Source organism: Leguminivora glycinivorella, chromosome 9, assembly GCF_023078275.1.
Source record: "Leguminivora glycinivorella isolate SPB_JAAS2020 chromosome 9, LegGlyc_1.1, whole genome shotgun sequence".
NCBI classification, from domain to species: domain Eukaryota; kingdom Metazoa; phylum Arthropoda; class Insecta; order Lepidoptera; family Tortricidae; genus Leguminivora; species Leguminivora glycinivorella.
Window position 1 is genome coordinate 16,721,015 of NC_062979.1, and position 22,317 is coordinate 16,743,331.

Here is a 22,317-nt window from a genome sequence, read left to right on the forward strand (position 1 = left end):
TTCAGATGCAGTTGGCGTTCTTGCAGTATTGGGAGGGAACAAGCGATTTCAATAAATACAGGACTGAAAAACAATACCTAGGTTCCATTTTGGGTTCCGTACCTCAAAAAGGAAAAACGGAACCCTTATAGGATCACTCGTTTTATATTTCTATAGACATTTTCAAGAAGCTTATCTATGTATAAGATGCAACTAGGGAACAAATCAAATTATTTTATGAAATATTTTTTGATTTGTTGTTTTTCAAGTAGTCACACTACTATGTATAAATAATAAACTGAAATGGATATCATACACGAAAGAAAAAACGACAAGGCCCACTGGCGGCCGGGCCGGGAATCGAACCCAGGTTTTCAGCTTACGCGGCTAACGTCCTTACCACTAGACCACCCGCCCACCGTGGTACCCGACGAAATTTCTCTAGTGTTTCTCAGATATGTATGTAGTGTATGTGTCTTATCAGAGATAACATAGGTACACTAGAGAAATTTCTTTCGTGTATGATATCTATTTCAGTTTATCTATGTAATTTGGTAGTTGTAATTTTCATACAAGCTAAATATCTCAGAATAAATAATGGTACCTACCTACAGAAAAAACCTTATTACTGGAGCGATGTTTTACAGCGATTCAGGAAGGAAGGAATTGGTTTGTCCTTTCCTAGTGGCACTATCACTTAGAGTTGTAGACACTCAAGTAATACCTGGGTACGTAGCCGAATGGCACAAACGCTCACGAAACGAAACGCTCGTAGATATCTATCTCTATCGGCGTGACAGAGCCAGATTACCTTTCGCAGCGTTTTCGTTTCGCGTCGCAGAAATGCCATTCAGCTACAGCACCTGGGGTTCATTTCTCGAAGCTACAAGTTACAATTTACAAGTGGTAGTCAATGTCTATGACAAGTTGGAAAGAGACTTCCCGCTAGTAACTTGTAACTTTCAGTTTTGAGAAATGGTCCACTGGTTCTCAGTTGTTGAGTACATGAGTACCCACGCCAGCGGACTTCAAGTAGTGCAATCATTTTTCGTTGCTGAACGGAGCAGAAAACCATTTCTCTGTCGCTGTTAATACGCAAAAAATGGGCATTAAGATGACAGCTGTCTCGTACCCAAGCGTTATGAAGAATATTATAAGCTGCACGTCTTTCGAAACGCACATACCACCTGCGCCCAGCTCCAACGTAGGTAATATTATGGATACATTTACCAATTCGATTGCATGTTATGTGTAACTTGAAGGCGACTCCAGTCGACGTATATCCTCCTGCACGGGAAGCATGGTCGCGCGATAGACGATAAAATAGCAGGCCGTCCCTATCGCACTATTTGTAAGTGCGATAGGGACGGCCTGATATTTTATCGTCTATCGCGCGACCATGCTTCCCGTGCTGGGTGATATGACGATTCTTCAAACAAAAACAAATCCGACCTATATTGTATTTAGAGATAATTTCTGTCTAAGTTCGAATTTTCCATATATTTTTTCATTAAATGTAAAGTTTATTAGGTATTTTTATTTCGTATTATTTATGAAGGACAAAAAATAATGTATTAGACATAGATTTAACAATGCAAATATTTACGGTGAAGTACTAAAATAAGAATCCCTTTTCTTCAGATCATTCACTTTCTGTCGAAGATCTTCGCAATTTTTCGTAAACAATTTCAGTTTCTCTACTAACTCCATTTTTCCCCTGTAAAAATAGACATATGAACAAAATTTATACAATATCATTGAAAACTGTTTGTACTAGGTATATATAGTCAGAGAAATAGGTTTAGGCCCATGACTACATATTCCCAATCCTACAGATTCTCTAATCTAGAGAGTCCCAATTTAACAGATAACCAATTATACAGATTCCCAATTCAACAGATAACCAATTACACAGGTTCCCAATTTAAGAGATAACCAATTATACAAATTCCCACTTCCACAGATTCTCTATAATACGGATTCCCAATTTAACAGATAACCAATTATACAGGTTCCCAGTTCTATATATTCTTTATTCCACAGTTTCTTATCTCTAAAGTTTCCCAATTATACAAATTCCTAACTGCACAGATTCTTTAGTTTATTTATTATCTATTATAAAACAGAGCCGCTTTCTTTGTAGTCAGATGAAAAACTTTGGTTAAATTTTTAAATTCTACAGATTAGCATCCTTCAAAATGACAGCCAGTAATTATATTCATCTAAACTAAAGAAACAGTTTTTATCTAATTTGATACAACATACTCAAATAACATATCATATTTTTATGATGCTATTATAATATTTAACAATATTGTATAAATATATGTATTAAGTAAGAGTAAAATTGAAAAAAATAGTATACATATTTTCAAATATGGCCGTACTAATAGTACTTACGTATAATCTGTAGAATTGGGAATCTGTAGGACTGGAATTCTATTGTACTGGGAATCTGTAGAATTGGGAGTTTATGGAAATGGGAGTCTGTATAATTACGAATATGTTGAATTAAAATTTTGTAGAATACTAATTATGTAGAATTGTGAATGTGTAGAATAAAGATTCTGTAAAATTTAAATTATGTAAAATTGGGAATCTGTAGAATTGTGAATATGTAGAATCAAGATTCTGTAAAATTTAAATTATGTAGAATTGGGAGTCTGTAGAGATAGAAATCTGTAATACAAATCTGTAGAACTGGGCCTAAACCCAAAAATACGGAAGATATAATATTATGAAAAACCAAACTGACGGAACTTTATTGGAGCATTCTCCTTGCACTACGCGTATTACCTTTACCTACATATCGTCACTACTTTTAAAAAAACTTGTATCTTCGTCTGTCAATGAAAAGAAAATTGTAGTAAGTGTGTATGGAATGAATATAGACTTACTGCGTTTTAACTTTGAGAAGCAGCGTGAGATACGACATTTTTTTTAAAAGTAGTGACGATATGTACCTACTGTAAAACATCCATAGTAATATTATAAATTGGAAAATGTGTGTGTCTGTTTGTCCGTCTTTCAATGCAAAACGGAGCGACGAATTGACGTGATTTTTAACACGCTTTTATTAGGTCGTCGTGTATGTAACTATGTAATGGAATCTGCGAAGGCTAATTTAACCATCTTCCAAGGATCGTAGCGTAATGAAAATTGGCAGCTATATGTAGTTCCGATGACAATACAATAATATGGTACTGTTGAGCTGATCTGATGATGGAGTCGGAAGATATGAACTGGAACTACATGATGGAACATCGTATCATATAACACTTTAAGTTCTCGCGCTTTGTACACATATTTAAAGTCACACACAGGTCGAACGCGATTAACGAAACGAATCACTGGATTGAGCTACACAAACCCAAAGTTCTTTCCACCGAGCGACACTATTATCCCCGGATTGTGAGGGAGGCGATCGAAATTAAAAAATATCCTAAAAACTTTAACAGGGAAGACGGGTATAGATTATCGCCAACATGGGGACCAGTGATTCAAATGTTCAAACCAAAAGATCTATCTTCGGACCAGTGCGCGGATGTTGTGAGTGCTGTGTGTCGTGCGGTGGGAAATAAACAATAACTAAAAGCGGGTAGATTATATTTATTTGTCTACCCCGAACATTTATATAAATTAATATCGGGTAGTTTTGTGTTGTTTACATCTCCGGTGACACTTTGCTGGGACGTCAGTCTTCCGCGACCACGGCCAGTGCAACCTGGCCGAAACGTTGGGAAAAAAGGTAAAAATAATGTTAATTAATCGCGTTCGACATCGTATCATAGCCGTTTTTGGGTTTCTTAGAAAAGTCTTGTAATGAACTTTGACTACAATTAGGTTTCAAGGTCTGATGATGAAGCCGAAAGATATGAACTGGAACTACATGATGGAACATCGTATCATAGCTGTTTTTGGGTTTCTTAGAAAAGTCTTGTAATGAACTTTGACTACGATTAGGTTTCAAGGTCTGATGATGGAGCCGGAAGATATGAACTGGAACTACATGATGGAACATCGTATCATAGCTGTTTTTGGGCTTCTTAGGAAAGTCTTGTAATGAACTTTGACTACAATTAGGTTTCAAGGTCTGATGATGGAGCCGGAAGATATGAGCTGGAACTACATGATGGAACATCGTGTCATAGCTGTTTTTGGGCTTCTTAGAAAAGTCTTGTAATGAACTTTGACTACGATTAGGTTTCAAGGTCTGATGATGGAGCCGGAAGATATGAACTGGAACTACAAGATGGAACATCGTATCATAGCTGTTTTTGGGCTTCTTAGAAAAGTCTTGTAATGAACTTTGACTACGATTAGGTTTCAAGGTCTGATGATGGAGCCGGAAGATATGAACTGGAACTACATGATGGAACATCGTATCATAGCTGTTTTTGGGCTTCTTAGAAAAGTCTTGTAATGAACTATGACTACGATTAGGTTTCAAGGCCTGATGATGGTGCTGGAAGATAAGAACAGAAAAAGGGGGGGGCTCGAGGGGGAAGCATGAAAGAAAGATCAACGTAGTATTTAAAAAAAGTTGGGTTAGCGTTTTCTTGTGACCTTTCAGAGCAAACAAAGGGGGGCTCGGGGGGCGAAGCCCCCCGCAAGAAAGAAAGATCAACGTAGTATTTAAGATAAGTTGGGTTAGCTTTTTCTTGTGACCTTTAAAAGCAAACAAAGGGGGGCTCGGGGGGCGAAGCCCCCCTCATAAAAGAAAGATTAACGTAGTATTTAAAATAAGTTGGGATAGCGTTTTCTTGTGACCTTTCAGAGCAAACAAAGGGGGCTCGGGGGCGAAGCCCCCGCATGAAAGAAAGATCAACGTAGTATTTAAGATAAGTTGGGTTAGCGTTTTCTTGTGACCTTTAAGAGCAAACAAAGCGGGGCTCGGGGGGCGAAGCCCCCCGCATAAAAGAAAGATTAACGTAGTATTTAAAATAAGTTGGGATAGCGTATTCTTGTGACCTTTCAGAGCAAACAAAGGGGGGCTCGGGGGGCGAAGTCCCCCGCATGAAAGAAAGATCAACGTAGTATTTAAGATAAGTTGGGTTAGCGTTTTTTTGTGACCTTTAAGAGCAAACAAAGGGGGGCTCGGGGGGCGAAGCCCCCGCATAAAAGAAAGATTAACGTAGTATTTAAAATAAGTTGGGATAGCGTTTTCTTGTGACCTTTCAGAGCAAACAAAGGGGGGCTCGGGGGGCGAATTCTCCCCGCATGAAAGAAAGATCAACGTAGTATTTAAGATAAGTTGGGTTAGCGTTTTCTTGTGACCTTTAAGAGCAAACAAAGGGGGGCTCGGGGGGCGAGGCCCCCCGCATAAAAGAAAGATCAACGTTGTATTTAAAATAAGTTGGGTTAAGTTTTCTTGTGATCCTTAAGAGTAAAGCAAAGGAGGCCTCGGGGGGCGAAGCCCCTCGCAAGAAAGAAAGATCAACGAAGTATTTAGAATAATCTGGGTTAGCGTTTTCTTGTGACCTTTAAGAGCAAACAAAGGGGGGCTCGGGGGGCGAAGCCCCCGCATGAAAGAAAGATCAACGTAGTATTTAAGATCAGTTGGGTTAGCGTTTTCTTGTGACCTTTAAGAGCAAACAAAGGGGGCTCGGGGGCGAAGCCCCCGCATAAAATAAAGATTAACGTAGTATTTAAAATAAGTTGGGTTAGTGTTTTCTTGTGACCTTTCAGAGCAAACAAAGGGGGGCTCGGGGGGCGAAGCCCCCCGCATGAAAGAAAGATCAACGTAGTATTTAAGATAAGTTGGGTTAGCGTTTTCTTGTGAACTTTAAGAGCAAACAAAGGGGGGCTCGGGGGGCGAAGCCCCCGCATAAAAGAAAGATTAACGTAGTATTTAAAATAAGTTGGGATAGCGTATTCTTGTGACCTTTCAGAGCAAACAAAGGGGGGCTCGGGGGGCGAAGTCCCCCGCATGAAAGAAAGATCAACGTAGTATTTAAGATAAGTTGGGTTAGCGTTTTTTGTGACCTTTAAGAGCAAACAAAGGGGGCTCGGGGGCGAAGCCCCCGCATAAAAGAAAGATTAACGTAGTATTTAAAATAAGTTGGGATAGCGTTTTCTTGTGACCTTTCAGAGCAAACAAAGGGGGGCTCGGGGGGCGAATTCTCCCCGCATGAAAGAAAGATCAACGTAGTATTTAAGATAAGTTGGGTTAGCGTTTTCTTGTGACCTTTAAGAGCAAACAAAGGGGGCTCGGGGGCGAAGCCCCCGCATAAAAGAAAGATTAACGTAGTATTTAAAATAAGTTGGGATAGCGTTTTCTTGTGACCTTTCAGAGCAAACAAAGGGGGCTCGGGGGCGAGGCCCCCGCATAAAAGAAAGATCAACGTTGTATTTAAAATAAGTTGGGTTAAGTTTTCTTGTGATCCTTAAGAGTAAAGCAAAGGAGGCCTCGGGGGCGAAGCCCTCGCAAGAAAGAAAGATCAACGAAGTATTTAGAATAATCTGGGTTAGCGTTTTCTTGTGACCTTTAAGAGCAAACAAAGGGGGCTCGGGGGCGAAGCCCCCGCATGAAAGAAAGATCAACGTAGTATTTAAGATCAGTTGGGTTAGCGTTTTCTTGTGACCTTTAAGAGCAAACAAAGGGGGCTCGGGGGCGAAGCCCCCGCATAAAATAAAGATTAACGTAGTATTTAAAATAAGTTGGGTTAGCGTTTTCTTGTGACCTTTAAGAGCAAACAAAGGGGGCTCGGGGGCGAAGCCCCCGCATGAAAGAAAGATCAACGTAGTATTTAGATTAAATTGGTTTAGCGTTTTCTTGTGACCTTTCAGAGCAAACAAAGGGGGGCTCGGGGGGCGAAGCCCCCCGCATGAAAGAAAGATCAACGTAGTATTTAGAATAAGTTGGGTTAGCGTTTTCTTGTGACTTTTAAGAGCAAACAAAGGGGGGCTCGGGGGGCGAAGCACCCCGCATAAAAGAAAGATTAACGTAGTATTTAAAATAAGTTGGGTTAGCGTTTTCTTGTGACATTTCAGAGCAAACAAAGGGGGGCTCGGGGGGCGAAGCCCCCCGCATAAAAAAAAAAAGATCAACGTTGTATTTAAAATAAGTTGGGTTAATGTTTTCTTGTGACCTTTAAGAGCAAACAAAGGGGGGCTCGGGGGGCGAAGCCCCCCGCATGAAAGAAAGATCAACGTAGTATTTAGAATAAATTGGTTTAGCGTTTTCTTGTGACCTTTAAGAGCAAACAAAGGTGGGCTCGGGGGGCGAAGCCCCCCGCATGAAAGAAAGATCAACGTAGTATTTAAGATAAGTTGGGTTAGCGTTTTCTTGTGAACTTTAAGAGCAAACAAAGGGGGGCTCGGGGGGCGAAGCCCCCCGCATAAAAGAAAGATTAATGTAGTATTTAAAATAAGTTGGGACAGCGTTTTCTTGTGACCTTTCAGAGCAAACAAAGGGGGGCTCGGGGGGCGAAGCCCCCCGCATAAAAGAAAGATCAACGTTGTATTTAAAATAAGTTGGGTTAAGGTTTTCTTGTGATGCATAGGTCGCAGACGTGCCGCTCACGAGCGGAACCTGCCACCCTAAAGACAGCCAGCGGGCGAGGGATGCATGAGAGCGCCCCCGCCCAATACGCTGGCTCTCGAGTTGGAGAGTGCGACCCTTGTGTCCAGGAAGCGCTCCCACAGTGAGGACCGGTCGGCTCATGGCCCGACCTGCGAGGGATTCTGATCCAGGATGGCCGCTGCGGGGCCGCGGATGGACACCGTGGGGTTTAGTGGGTAGGGGGGACTCTTTACAGCCTCGAGCCCCACATAACCGACCGGGTCGCCCACCACCTCAGACCCGGCGGTGTGCGTAAACGCATTCCCCACGAAAAAAAACAAAAAAAAAAAGTTTTCTTGTGATCCTTAAGAGCAAACAAAGGGGGGCTCGGGGGGCGAAGCCCCCCGCATAAAAGAAAGAAAAACGTAGTATTTATAATAAGTTGGGTTAGCGTTTTCTTGTTACCTTTCAGAGCAAACAAAGGGGGACTCGGGGGGCGAAGCCGGGCATAAAAGAAAGATCAACGTTGTATTTAAAATAAGTTGGGTAATGGTTTTCCTGTGACCCTTAAGAGCAAATAAAGGGGGTCTATCTTTTACGGATAACTTACTAGGTATAAACATTTTTATGATAATACCGTAATAAGAAGGTAGCCGCTGGTGATTATTAAGTAGCTTAAATTAAATTAGCAATAAGTACACGTCCACAAATGGCATGTAAAATCCGCCTACTTGAAATAAATTTATGTATAAATGTTAAAAGTATTTCATTATTAATGACTAAAAAGTATAAAATAAATTAATAGTTTAAAAAACACTATAAAACACGCTTTTATAAATGCACGTAAAAGCCAAAAATAAATTATGGATCGTTCAAGTTGTCTCTATTTGTGAGCTGAAGTTTAAAAACTATGTGCTTTTAATTATAATATTTGATTGTAAAAGCGTGGGGCGCTGGAACAGGAAAGACTTTCTTGTAAACAAATACTAATCCGAACTTTCTGGCGAATGAAGTTGCATAAGAACATAACGTTTACATATGCCGCCTAAGGGTTACCAAAAAGAACCAAAGATATCTCGTCCACGAACAAGAACTCTGCATCCTGTCACTGTAGACACTTTCCCCTTTTGTACTTTGATTACCGGAAAAAAGCGGCGTTCTAAGTGTCGGTGACTGTCGACTCTCCTCGCTACTAGCGCATATTTTGTCTGAGTTCGACAAACTGGTACCTACTTTGAACACTGACTTTTAATTGATTTGACTGTTTAATGTAGAACCTACTAGTCATGCTGCAACTCCAGTTAGCGCGTCAATCTGTGTAACCTTCTTCCCGTAGCATAGCATAATTTGATTTAACAGCAAGTTATACAAAAAGTCTTTCCTGTTCCAGCGCCCCACGCTTTTACAATCAAATATTATAATTAAAAGCACATAGTTTTTAAACTTCAGCTCACAAATAGAGACAACTTGAACGATCCATAATTTATTTTTGGCTTTTACGTGCATTTATAAAAGCGTGTTTTATAGTGTTTTTTAAACTATTAATTTATTTTAAGTGAAGATAATTGAAGAGATGGAGAGTGACATAGGCTACTTTTTGTGTCTTGGTACTGACGCATTACAATAAAACCCTGAGGGTTATTTACATAACCTCATCCTGTGTACCTCATTTTTAAATTCATACTAATATTATAAATCGGAAAGTGTGTGTGTCTGTTGGTTTGTCCTTCTTTCACGGCAAAACGGAGCGAGGAATTGACGTGACTTTTTAGACCGTTTTCACATTATCCGATCCGATATCGGATGTCAGAAGGATTTCAATGGAAAAAATCTAAGATGGCGCCTGTAATGTATTGGATATCGGTCCGACATCCGATATCGGATCGGATAATGTGAAAACGCACTTAAGTGGAGATAGTTGAAGGGAACTCTTTGTCTCTTTCTAACCCCCTACTTCCCTAAAATGGGGGGTGGAAGTTTGTGTGGAGCATTCCCGCAATTTTCGAATTTTACGCGAGCGGAGCAGCGGGCAAAAGCTAGTAACATATAATTTATTCTTCCACAGACTAAGCGGTAAGCTCAATAAGGCTTATGTTGTGTTGTGTGTGTATAAAATAACTCCAAATTCAAACCTTGAGTGTACTTTTCTTACACTTGAAATTGAACGGAATTCATTATATATCATGTGACAGCCGGAGCGCACGTAAAACGTTCTAATAGTAATAATCTCTTCCCTTTCCAGCATTATTCTTCCTCACAGAGAACCTCCTATAGAGTAGAAATCTTGTATATTTTGTTCGCGATACGAGTCACCAGTGTTTGGGGTGCGAGGAGCGGGCGGGGAATGTGTTAAGCGCGCTGTGATTGGCCGTTTCAAGGACGGCGGGCAGTCGCGCCAGATGAAAAGGGACAGAAGTATGACTGTCCCTCTACTGACGCGTAAGTGGCCAATGTAAGTTGACCTATGCCGGCTCTGAATCTTATACTATTAAACGAGCAATTCTTGTATATTTATTTATTTATTTATTTATTTATTTATTTATTTATTTATATATACCGACGATCTCGGAAACCGCTCTAACGATTTCGCTGAAATTTGTTTTGTGGGGGTTTTCGGGGTGAAAAATCGATCTAGCGTAGCCTTAGATCCCGGAAAACGCGAATTTTCGAGTTTTCTTGAGTTTTTCTTTCGCATTTGTAAACGTAAAATATGGTCCTTAATTTTGCCGCGCGCGCATCGATTCCGCGTAGCTCAGTCGCACGAGGTCGGTCTAATGTACGCAGATAGATCGTAGGTGTCAGGGTTTCGAATCCCGGCCAGAAATTAAGTTTTTGTTTTTTGTCTTTTTTTTTGTTTTTGTATTTATAAGAGTTTTTTTTATCTAAAGACGTGATATATTAAAATAGAACCGAGCGAAGCTCGGTCGCCCAGATATTAAATTATTAATATGACTTATTTGTGGAATGTAATGCCGTCTGTTTTTAAATTTGAGCTTCTTGTTACCTTTCCACACCATTTCACACTACAGGTGGACATCTTTAAGGCATCAAAATACCCTTTTCCAATTTTTTAGTGCGAAAAACACGCGCTGCTTTCGGGTCTGTTACTTGGTCGATACTGATCGGGCACGGCGAGCGCCCGCGCTTATATCAGTGCAAATACTAGGAAGGCTGGCGACCGCGAGTCGTCTTGTAATGGATGTCTATAGGGGTTGGTCTGTGTTCTTCCTGAACATTTTCTATAATGTATTGAGATTTGAACTCACATCACCAAAGGCAAGTTTTCAGGAATCTCCGGTTTCATAGTTTCAAGTTTCTTCCCCAGCTCGCCGACGATTTGTTGACGTCGTGTCACTTCGCCCTCTAACTCGGAATTCGTCTTATTTACTTCTTCGAATTCCCGAGTCATCTTTTCTTCGTTCTAAGAAATAAATAGAAGTTATAAGAATGGAATTGCTGAAGGTGACTCACATTTTCTAATCTATGCGTAACGTACATATTTCTAATGGTCATTATACTTATCAGATGGATCTTATTATACTATAAAATTACTGAATAATTTAATAATTATATAAGGCGCTTATTGAGGTGTTATAATAGGATTTTATAAGATTTTATACGAGTGTACTCGTACGTGTACATGTGAGCGAATTCCATGAAATGTTATGCGCATAAAAGTTTCGAGAAATGATAATAATATAATATCATGGTGAGAATCTCGTGAAAGCCGAGAAGGACAAGTCCAGTAAGTACCTAGATTTGGCTTACGAGATAACCGCTATGTGGGATGTTGATTCGACGATCATTGTCCCGATAGTCGTTTCAGCGAACGGTCTCATAGCGAAGAGTCTCGACCAACATCTCGAGAGACTCTCGCTAGGTGGTTGGATCAAGGGTCAGATGCAGAAGGCGGTGATCTTGGACACGGCGCGGATAGTCCGACGGTTCCTCTCTCTGCAGCCCTAACCACCGGCAGCTTGGGCCCTGCCCCGCTGCTGGCGGCACCCTAGGTTAGGTTTTTTATAATGTGTTTATATGTTTTATATTGTTTTGTAAGTGTTTTATTTTATTTTACTTTTATACTCATATTGTAAAAAACCTAATCTAAGAAAAGAGATAAATAAAGGATAATACCAATATCATGGAAAACATACATGTCGTCACTACTTTAAAAAAAAACTTGTATCTTCGTCTGTCAATGAAAAGGAAATTGTAGTAAGTATGTATGGAATGCATATAGACTTACTGCGTTTTAACTTTGAGGAACAGCGTGAGATACGAGATTTTTTAAAAGTAGTGACGATGTATATATCATAGTTCTCCATAATATGCTCAGGAGCAATAAGCAAATGGCCTATATTATAAAAATCTGTATTTGCTAGTGCATCGTAATTTTTACTGTTGGTACGACATCGGTTGCCGGTATTCGATATCCTAAAAACGTTATTACACAAAAAAGAGTCATATTGCGATGATTGCACTCTTGTGGATAAAATGAAACTTTGTCTATTAATTTTCAAATATAAAGAAGATAGCCTTTTTTTATATTATAAATGGGCTTACTTTTGGCCACAGACTAGCCGAAGGCAAAGACGTGGCCTACGATGGAGTGAGCTCGCCCAGAAGATACCTGTTCACTCTTGATTTGAAGGTTGAAGGTCTTTACCAGTTGGTGAAGCGAAAATAATAATTATATATTTTATTTTGATAAGGTAACGGACCCAATCATGGACAGTTTAAGATAAAATTTTTTTTTTTGGGGTAGGTGTGAAAAGTCAACACATGTCAGTTAAGAACTTTATTTAATTAATTTAATTTAAAATAACTAAAAGTATTTTTTTTCCAAATAAAAATAGTGCTTTTTTAGCCTTATAGTACATACCCTGTAGTGTGCTGGATCCTATGCACTTATAAGAAACTCAATATTCACACCTGCCGGTTGACCTTTGGACCCTAACTTCACTGACTATCACCAGTAGTTTTTAATAAAAGAAGCAAGAAAATGACTTCACTGGAGGCAGTCCTGCAATCACAGAAATCACTGGAGACTTCCTTTGCCAAACGGTTTGAAGAGCTGGACGCCGCATTGAAGTCCGCTTCAACTACACCGCTCACACATCCCACCATCAGTAGCTTGAGCGAGGAGGTTGTCACTTTCAAAACACACTTCAATGCTATGCTGCTGCTTCTCCGTCAGCAGATAGAGGTGATCAACAACACTGTTGACAATATTGAAATGAGGCACCGCAGGAAATATTTGCTGTTTGGTGGAGTTGCAGAGGCCGCCAATGAAAACATCTCCGAGGTGATTGTGACGGTTTGTCAGCAAGACATGTCATTGCCTGAGGTGACCAGTAATTCCATTTTAGTGTGTCACAGAATTGGTGGTAAAGCTGGCCGACCTCGCCCCGTCCTTGTCAGATTCTCTGACTATGCTGTTAAAAATGCAGTGTGGGCCAAAAAAACTGCTCTTAAAGGCACATCTGTAGTGCTGTCGGAGTTCCTGACCAGGCAGAGACAGTCATTGTTCCTTGCAGCCCGCAGGCATTTTGGAGTGCGCAGTGTCTGGAGTCTTGATGGTAACATCTATATAAAAGTATCCAGCGGCAAGAAGGAGCGAGTGACGACATCTGATCAGCTTCAAGCCCTGATCGCCCAGCATCCCTCTGAGCAGTCGTCCGGTGATGGCTCTGCACCTGCGCCCGCGCCGGCCGCCCTGCCGGCACCAGCACCGTCTGCAGCCGGCGAGCCTGCTTCAAGTCCTGCTCTGAAACCAGCCTCCCAGGCGTCAATGAAGGTTCCAGTCCCGAAGCAGACCCATGAACGTCGTGCGAAACGCGCGCCGCAGTGATACTCCTTCGTTTAATGCTTTGTTGCTTTTTACTTGTAATCGAGTAGTAAACAACATAGGTATCGTTTGTCACGGTAGGTTGTTAAATCGGCAGCTTCACTTTTAGTAATAATCATCTACCTCTCTTTTAGTTACTTAAGTAATGTTTTGATTAACTTTTCATATTATACCCTGTATTTTGTACGAATCGAATGTTCGATATAAAACTATCAAGTCAATACTGTCACTAGTGTCACTGTCATTAGTGTCATCTGTCAGATTTGTTTGTTCGGATACCTGCATAACTATGTTCTTTTTTTCTTCTTTGTTCGTTTTTACTTTTAAATTTTATTCTTTGGTACCTTTGAAATGAGCTTATCTCTGTTTTTTGCGATGAATGTGTAACAATCTGTTTTATAATTATGTTTTTATTGAGTAGTACCTATCACCTGTAAGAAAACGGTCAACCGGCGGGTTCTAACAGTGCCCTCCGGCTATCACATAGTTTGAAATTAGCTTATTTAATTTTGTTGTTATTTATATATACGTAAATTATTATTTATAATATTATATTAATATTTTATATGTATTTAATCTACATACCTGCACTAGTATAATATGATAGATGATGCATCATTTTACTCAGCTTGCGACTTGTCCTCGTCTTTCCACTCTCTCGATGACTCGACGTTGTCCGAGCCGGAAACGCTCGGTGATCTTATCACTCGTGAATTCCAGAACTCTCACAAATTTCTTAACATTTGCCATTTAAATGCTCAAAGCATTCCCAGCCACCATAGCGATCTCCTTGACACCTTCTCCACTGGCTGCGCTCATGCAATACTGGTATCAGAAACTTGGCTAAAACCAAATCTTCCATCAACTTCGTATGGGCTCCCTGGATACATTCTTCTGCGCAACGACCGTACGGGCAAAGGCGGTGGCGGTGTTGCCATGTACCTGCGCAGCGACATACCCTTCAATATTCTTTCATCGTCTCCTACTCAATTTTCTAACTCCATGGAGCACTTGGTCGTCGAAGTAAATATTAAGGGAGCAAAGGTCGTTCTAGGGGTAATTTATTGTCCACCTACAGTAGATTATTTCTTATCATTAGAAGTACTGCTCACATCTTTCATAACAGAAGGCACACACCACGTGATCATGGGCGACTTTAATACCGATCTCTTGAAAAATAATACCCGGTCTCGCAAGTTATTGTCCCTAATTGAATCTGCGGCCCTTAATGTGCTGCCTTTAAACGCCACACATTATAATACAGACACATCGGACTCTTGGCTAGATCTCATCTTGACCTCATCGAATGACTATGTGGGCAAAGTAGGCCAATTTGCGGCGCCTGGGTTCTCACGGCACGATCTTATTTACCTGTGTTACAAAGTTCGACCTCCTAAGTTGGTACCAGTCTCAATTAAACTACGTAGTTTCGCGAGGCTCGATGCTGATGCACTACAACGTGACGCCGGTGACATCGACTGGACACCGACACTTACAGCACCAACGGTTGATGACGCGGTAGATGCACTAAATGCGGCAGTTTTAAAATTATTTGACACTCACGCGCCCGTTCGTAACGTCCAAGAATATTATATACCATGGATATTGCGTGCCGAACATTACGTTGAAGCCAGAAAATTTGACCTTGAATTACGTCACGCCGGTCTTGCATCTCTTTCTTTAGGGTGTCCATGATTAAGCATACATTAGGGATATCCCGCGGAATTTGACGTATTACGTTTATACGACTGATTAATTTTGTAACTTATTAAATTCAAATCCGATCAATCGTTTTATCACGAAAGTGAACATCCATCCTCACAAACTCAAAAAGTAAGGTACATTAGGGCAATTCCGAAAGTCGTCTAATTAGGAAAGTCGCATAGAAATCACTATTATTTCCGTCATATCAAGATTCCCCTTTCGGAATTATCTGAACATTTCTGTCATTCGGAATTACTTTAATGCACCTTACTAATTTGTCAACCGCCAATAAGGTCCATTTCTATACCACTCTGCAGTTACTTTGCCTTACGCCACAAAATACGGTACAGTTTTTACCAGTGGTAAACTACTGGGATTTTTTTTTCAGAACCGTTCCAGAATAAGAGCGTGGTGAGTGTTGCAACACGAGGCTTAAAATATAACTTTTCTTTTACTGACACCTGTATTTATTAAAAAATGTTTCAGTCACTTTAAACTATCACAATAATATTTTGGTAGTAACTACTGGGAAAACTAATCCCAGTAGCTATCAACCCCGGTGTGGTAATTAACAATGTGGGGAAAATCCCAGTAGTTAGGACAGGTAAAAACTTGGTGGTAACTAGTGGGAATAGCCACAAAAATATAAGGGAAGTATTTGTCAATGGGGAAATAATGAAATACTAGGACGTTTTAAAACAGTATCTTTATTTTTAAGCGCCGCCCCAAATCTCAAGGAAGGTGGTTCTCAATTCGTACGTATTTCAATTCTCTTCGCATGTATATATATATATATATGTATCTCAATTTAATGTTTATGCCACGATATCTCCGTCGTTACTGGACCGATTTTTAAAATTTCTTTCTGTGTCATAATCTTCAGGCTTAAAGTGCAAATCTGCAAATTGTCGAACGCTCTGAAACATTTCCTTTTATCGGTACAATCGACAGCCAACGCTGCCTCCTTCCTTCATCTTTTGGAACACTGAAAAGTTTAATATTATTCATGTTAATTGTAAAGACATAAACAATAAAGTTGGTATTATTATACTGTGATATGAACTATGAACATAGAAACCGTACCAAGTTGATAGATTTAGCTCCATTCAATAAGAGTAAATACCATGCAAGAAAAAAGATTGGTCACCCTAGTCGTTAAACCACACATAGCATTATTTTTCTTTAAAGGTCATATTTATCGTTCTAAACCTATTCGTGGGAATTTTGATATAATTTGAGACAATGAAAACAATATAATGATAAGAACTAACCAAGATTACAAGCAAAATAGCAGAAAATTTATTGCCAGCGAGGTTTATGAACATTTTGGTAAAATAAGTACTTACTTGTGAAATTTTACGTCGGATTTCGGTTTCCATTTACTTCCACAATGGTTCACTATGCAATACATAGCGCAGAACTTAAGTAAATCGTCGAAAAACGTTTATTTCGCAAAATAAATATCTGAATCGGTGAATGACTTTTGACAATTCTGACATATCGGGCATATTTTTTTATTATTAGTGTTCCCATAGTACGCAGGAGGTAAATACCGGAGAAATAAGGTTTTTGATTGAGTTTTTTTTCGTATAATACAAAGAAAAGTAAGTCAATTTGATTGAAGAATGTTTTATACGTTTTTTTTAGTAACTAATCTGGCAATACATCACAGTGTCGGAAAGAGATAGAACATAGGAGTAAAGGTGAATGAACCTGGCTTCAACTCATTGGTCGGCACGCAAAATCCATGGTATATAATATTCTTGGTAACGTCAAACTGAAGCGGCCGCCCGCTTCGTGGATTACTCGATCGGTCCGTATTGCAATGACGACACGCGATCGAGCATTCGTTAAGTTTAAAAATCATCGGTGTGATGAAAATTGGACCGCTTACAAATCTGCTCGGAATCGTTGCAACATGATGGTACGATCTGCGAAACGGAAGTATATTCACAACAATGTCAATGTTTCTTCTTCTGCCGACACTTGGAAGTTTTTAAAATCAATTGGTGTGGGTAGCTCCCGTTCTAATTCGAACACCTTACCATTTTCTTTAAATGATTTTAATGCTCATTTTTCTAAAACTTCTAGCCTAGATCCGACTTCAAAATCTTTTAGCTTAGCACATATCAATAATTTGCCATCACTATCTGAAACCAAATTTTCTTTCACTCCGGCTACTGACGACGAGATACGTAAGGTGATTATTTCGGTGAAGTCGAATGCGATCGGACATGATGAGATAAGTAGGGCCATGATAGTACACATTTTAGATAGTATTGTTCCAATTATCACTCACATTGTAAATTTCTCTATGTTTTCGGGTGTCTTTCCGTCGGCATGGCGCAAGGCCTTTGTTATCCCCCTCCCAAAAACGTCTACTCCTACTCTTCTTAAGGAATTCCGTCCTATTTCCATACTTCCGTTCCTTTCGAAGGTCCTCGAGGCTGTGGTACATAAACAGTTATCCGCCCATATTTTTTCCAAACATCTCCTCTCACCGTTACAGTCAGGTTTTCGTCCCGGTCATAGTACCACAACCGCGCTATTAAAAGTAGTTGAAGATGTTCGGTTTGGCATGGAATCTTCACTTGTTACTATCATGGTCCTAATTGACTTTACGAACGCATTTAACGCAGTAAATCATGAACTCCTCCTTGCTGCCCTTAGTCGCTTAAATGTCTCGTTGTCAGTAGCGGATTGGTTTGCATCCTACCTGCAGGGGCGTAGCCAGGCTGTCCGAGCTGACCGGTCGCTCTCCGACTGGTGTGACCTTACTACGGGCGTCCCTCAGGGCGGTATACTCTCTCCTCTTTTGTTTTCCGTTTTTATTAACATGATTACTTCCAAACTTCAGTGTTCATACCATTTATATGCCGATGACCTACAACTATACACACAAACGCGGCTTGATGATGCCGACGAGGCTATCGCGAAATTGAATGAGGATCTCAATCGCATCTCATCTTGGTCTAAAGACTTCGGAATAGCTGTGAATCCTTCCAAGTGTCAGGCTATCATCATCGGGAACCCGCGACTGGTCTTAAATACCAATTTTGAGCTCGTTGCACCGATTCTCTACGAAGACAGTGTAATTCCATTCTCGACTAAGGCTAAAAATCTGGGGTTGATATTTGACTGTGGCCTGACTTGGGAGCCCCAAGTGTCTGATATGTGTCGAAGAATCACGTACACCTTGCGATCACTGTATAGGTTTAAGAATTTTCTGCCTGTGTCAACTAAAATTCTCCTTATTCAAGCTCTCGTTTTACCCATCTTTGACTACTGTGATGTGTGCTGTACGAATGTGTCGCAAGGTCTTCTGGACAAGCTGGACCGTGCTCTGAACAATTGCATTAGGTTCATTTTCGGCCTGCGCAAGTACGACCATGTGTCCGCCTTTCGCCGACAACTCAACTGGCTCCGCATTCGTGAGCGCAGAAGTCTTAGGTCCTTATGCACACTGTTCTCCATTTTATACGACCCAGCGGCACCCGATTACTTGCGGTCTAAATTCAAATTTGTTACTGCTCGGCCAGGTGGCGAACTTCGCACTGCTCGTAAGCTTGTTCTAGCTGTCCCACATCATCGTTCCAATGCCATGTCCAATTCTTTCACAGTGCAAGCCGTACGCCTCTGGAATGATTTGCCTCTTGACATACGACAGGCCGAAACTAAATTTACATTCAAGCGCAAGCTGCGAAAACATTTTGAGAAGTATCAAGACTAAGTATATTTAGAGCAGGTATATATATATATATTTAAATGTATATGTATGTATATATGTTATATTTATGTAAATCTATAATATGTAATTTATATGTATTTATTATTAATATATGTATTTATTATAGTTATTAGTGTCTTAAATAGGTAAATATATTTACATAAGTCCCTATTTTTTTTTCTATAACGTAGTCCAATAAAATCAAGTCTTTAGTGTTCTTTACATATCCCGCACCTTTTTTTGGTCTTGTCTGTTTGGCCTAAAGGTTGACTGGTAGAGAATGCCATGTAGCATTAAGTTCGCCTTTTGTAACTGTATATTTTTACTGTGCAATAAAGTTTAAATAAATAAATAAATAAAAAAATTTTGCCTATTTTTGATATTTCACTGATACGTGTATAAATTTTACCGCTTAGCGTGTTAAAACTTGAATGTCTTATCCTTCTTTTACATTTTAAGCATATTACAGAATAGATACTCCTATTGGTTTCTTCATAGTTAACAAATTAAAATGAGGTGTTTTTTCTCCAATCATGGACGGCAGTTCTCCAGTAATGGTTGCCCCATTATGGACAGTGAAATAAGTTTAAAATTTTACTTTTAAAGCCATCCATCTGATACTTAATTAGTCAATTTTATATACCTACCCAAAATAAAATTAGTTTGGGTTATTTTAACATAGGTATGTTTCTTGTAAATTTTGGTTTCGTAAATTGTTCCTTGTCCATCATAGGAGCTAGGCAGTTTTCCGGTTCCAGTTATGGACACTCGCAAAATAACACTATTTATTTATATTTTTGGAGTAACAAACTAGTATGTTTTATACCTTATCTCATGGTTAATGCAGTAAGTAAAACTCATTCAAGTTTACACCAAGTATTATTATTTTTATTATTTTTTACATGAACTCAACTCTCTTAGTAACATTACTAAGAATTCGTCGTGATCTTTTTTTCAGTAAACTGATGAGTTTTATCTTGCCGCAAAATCGTTCAGAAATAACCGAATTAAATGAAACTTCAAAATTAAGCAGATCTATGACTCTTGTTTATGGTACAATGCCGTCAGTTTTTAGAAACTAATTTTAGATACTTATTTTTAAGGATTTGTGTTTATTTTGTCCATAATGGCATCACCGTCCATTATAGGGTATTTTACATTACATAATAATACATATTACGGTCAATACTGAGAAGTAAGCCACGATACTCGCTGGTGGAAAATGTATAGTTAATGAGCACTGATCATCAATAAACCATTTTTGTCAAACCATCTTTTAAGTTAGTTTTGTTGAAGCGTACTTATATGAATGAAGATTAAGTATGCCATTAAGATATGCCTGCGATCCTTTGAAGAAAACTCGTTTCATTTGCTTCAAAAACTTACAATCGTGTTTTAATGCTTTTAATTATGTAGCAGTCACATAAAATACTAAATTAACATTACCGAATGTAATGACAATGTTACCCATGGAAACAACACAAAATTGCTTTGAAAGTTTACTTGTTTGTTTCATCCACAGGATCATTTAAAATTTCATTAGTACATTAAAATTGGCTTGCTTGATACTTTTACATACAGGCTGTAACTTTATACATTTTTATATTAAATGAAAAAATTGAAAAATTTACGCATCCGGCGGGACTTGAACCCGCATCTTCTGCAATCCGTGCATTGCTCTTAACCAATTGAGCTACGGAAACCCACGCATTACGGAAGCTTTTTATAATCGACTGGCTGTGTAAACATCAAATATCATATATCGCTCATTATTTTTTGCTAGACTTTATCCTTTTTCATTTTGTTTCAAAAATACTTTAACGAGCGCGCAATCACTGCAGTACAGCGCAGCGGTTTCGCGCGCGGGGCGAGTTGATTGGGCGATTCGGATGATTTTTTATTCATCATTTATGTAAATTGGAAAGTTTTGGATAAAATTGGATGGATAAAACTTATTTTTTTGCGTTCAATAGCAGCTATATGATGACCTCTTTTGAATCTTACCCGTTATAACAATTACAGCCTGTATAGTAACTGAAAACGAAGTTTCTTTGGTAACTTTGGAAACAACTTTCATTCTGTTTCTAAAGTCTTCTTCGTACATAGAGCGTCTGCTTTTACATAGAGGGAATTAATTAATCTGTATGTGTGTATTGTGTGTGCGATCGTGCGTGCGTAACTACGTATATAAATGCTTTTCCTTCAGTTAAGTACATTCTTATACAAAACCGGCCAAGTGCGAGTCGGACTCGCCCACCGAGGGTTCCGTACAAACTTTCAATGGTTAAAATAATCATACTACTCATACTCATATTCATTTATTCATATTGTAACGCCATTTTACACGTCAAGATTTGATTTAAAAAAATAATATTCATACAACAATAATACTTAGAGAATAAATAGACAGAAGATTGAAATTACAAAAAGTAAGGCAATATTCACATAAAAAATGCACAAAAATATTTTTCTAATTAGGTAATAAAAAAATTGTCATAAGTGTAGAACGGGTGCTCGACCAGCCAATTTTTTTAAGCGATAGGTAGGTACTTAAAGTTCGACACACTAGGCGCTTAAACCACATATTGCGGCAATTTATTATAGACGGCAGGGTCCATCACATGTGTTAATTTGACCGTAAATAGGATTTCGCCAATTTACGGTCGATACCTACTAACTTTCCGGCATTTCGAATGTTGTACTTGGAACACATGTTGTTAGTTTTGTCACAGAATATATGTATAATAGTACAAGTACAGAAGGCTCACTCCTTTGATGTTCACAAAATGACGCCATTCTAAATTCTTACCTACATTAACAAACGGACCGCACGCGAGCAGCCAACATTGAATTTTTCCCCTCACTAGGTCGGTAACACGTGTTTTGTCCTTTAATACCAGCGGGTAAAAACGCATTTTATCCACTAGTGGGTAAAGTAATTTGACCTTGAATAAAGTCAAATTAATTGCTTTAAAATTGATAAAAGTAGGTGAATCTAGTAATAAAGATCATTTTCATCACATTTGCTGTTTAAAGGTATCATTGCGTCTACGTGTACTGAAGCATAATGTACTATTTTATTCCCAAGGGAATAATGGATTTAGTTTTAAAAATTAATATAATCCGTACAATACTTCAGGCAAAGGATGCTTCAATCTGCCAAGGATTTTTATTGCACAACCAAAATTTTACTATTAAGCTGTAAAATATATTATACGGTACGAAAAATGCATTTTATTTATGTTTTACAATTATTTCAGTGTGTTTTGCATTTATTTCGTAAAATTTAACTCAGATAAATTGTTATAATTTACAATCTGACAATATGCTCTCTACTCGCGCTTGACCGCGGGCTTACGCGAGCCACCCACCGTTGCCTAGCAACGGAGAGTACAACAGATCAAAATAAAGTACAATTTTAGTTCAATTATATGATTTATATGCTTTTTTGAACGTTGCATTTAATTTATATGCAGTATTTTCGTGTTTGTTTTCGTTCAAAAAGTGTTTGTCATCAAAAACAATGGATTTAATATGAATAATCTGATGTAGATC

The 22,317-nt window shown here is 39.0% G+C and overlaps 1 protein-coding gene across 1 annotated transcript in view; it reads right to left on the reverse strand.

The window, feature by feature from the left end:
- Positions 1–1,562: 1,562 nt before the first annotated feature.
- Positions 1,563–22,317, reverse strand: part of LOC125229868 (octopamine receptor-like) — a 77,956-nt gene continuing 57,201 nt past the window's right edge. The window contains exons 7-8 of the mRNA XM_048134806.1: positions 10,750–10,904; positions 1,563–1,696 (exon numbers count right to left, since the gene is read on the reverse strand). Of these exons, the coding sequence (XP_047990763.1) occupies positions 1,582–1,696; positions 10,750–10,904 (270 nt within the window). The 3' untranslated portion in view covers positions 1,563–1,581. The remainder of the gene's footprint in view (positions 1,697–10,749; positions 10,905–22,317) is intronic.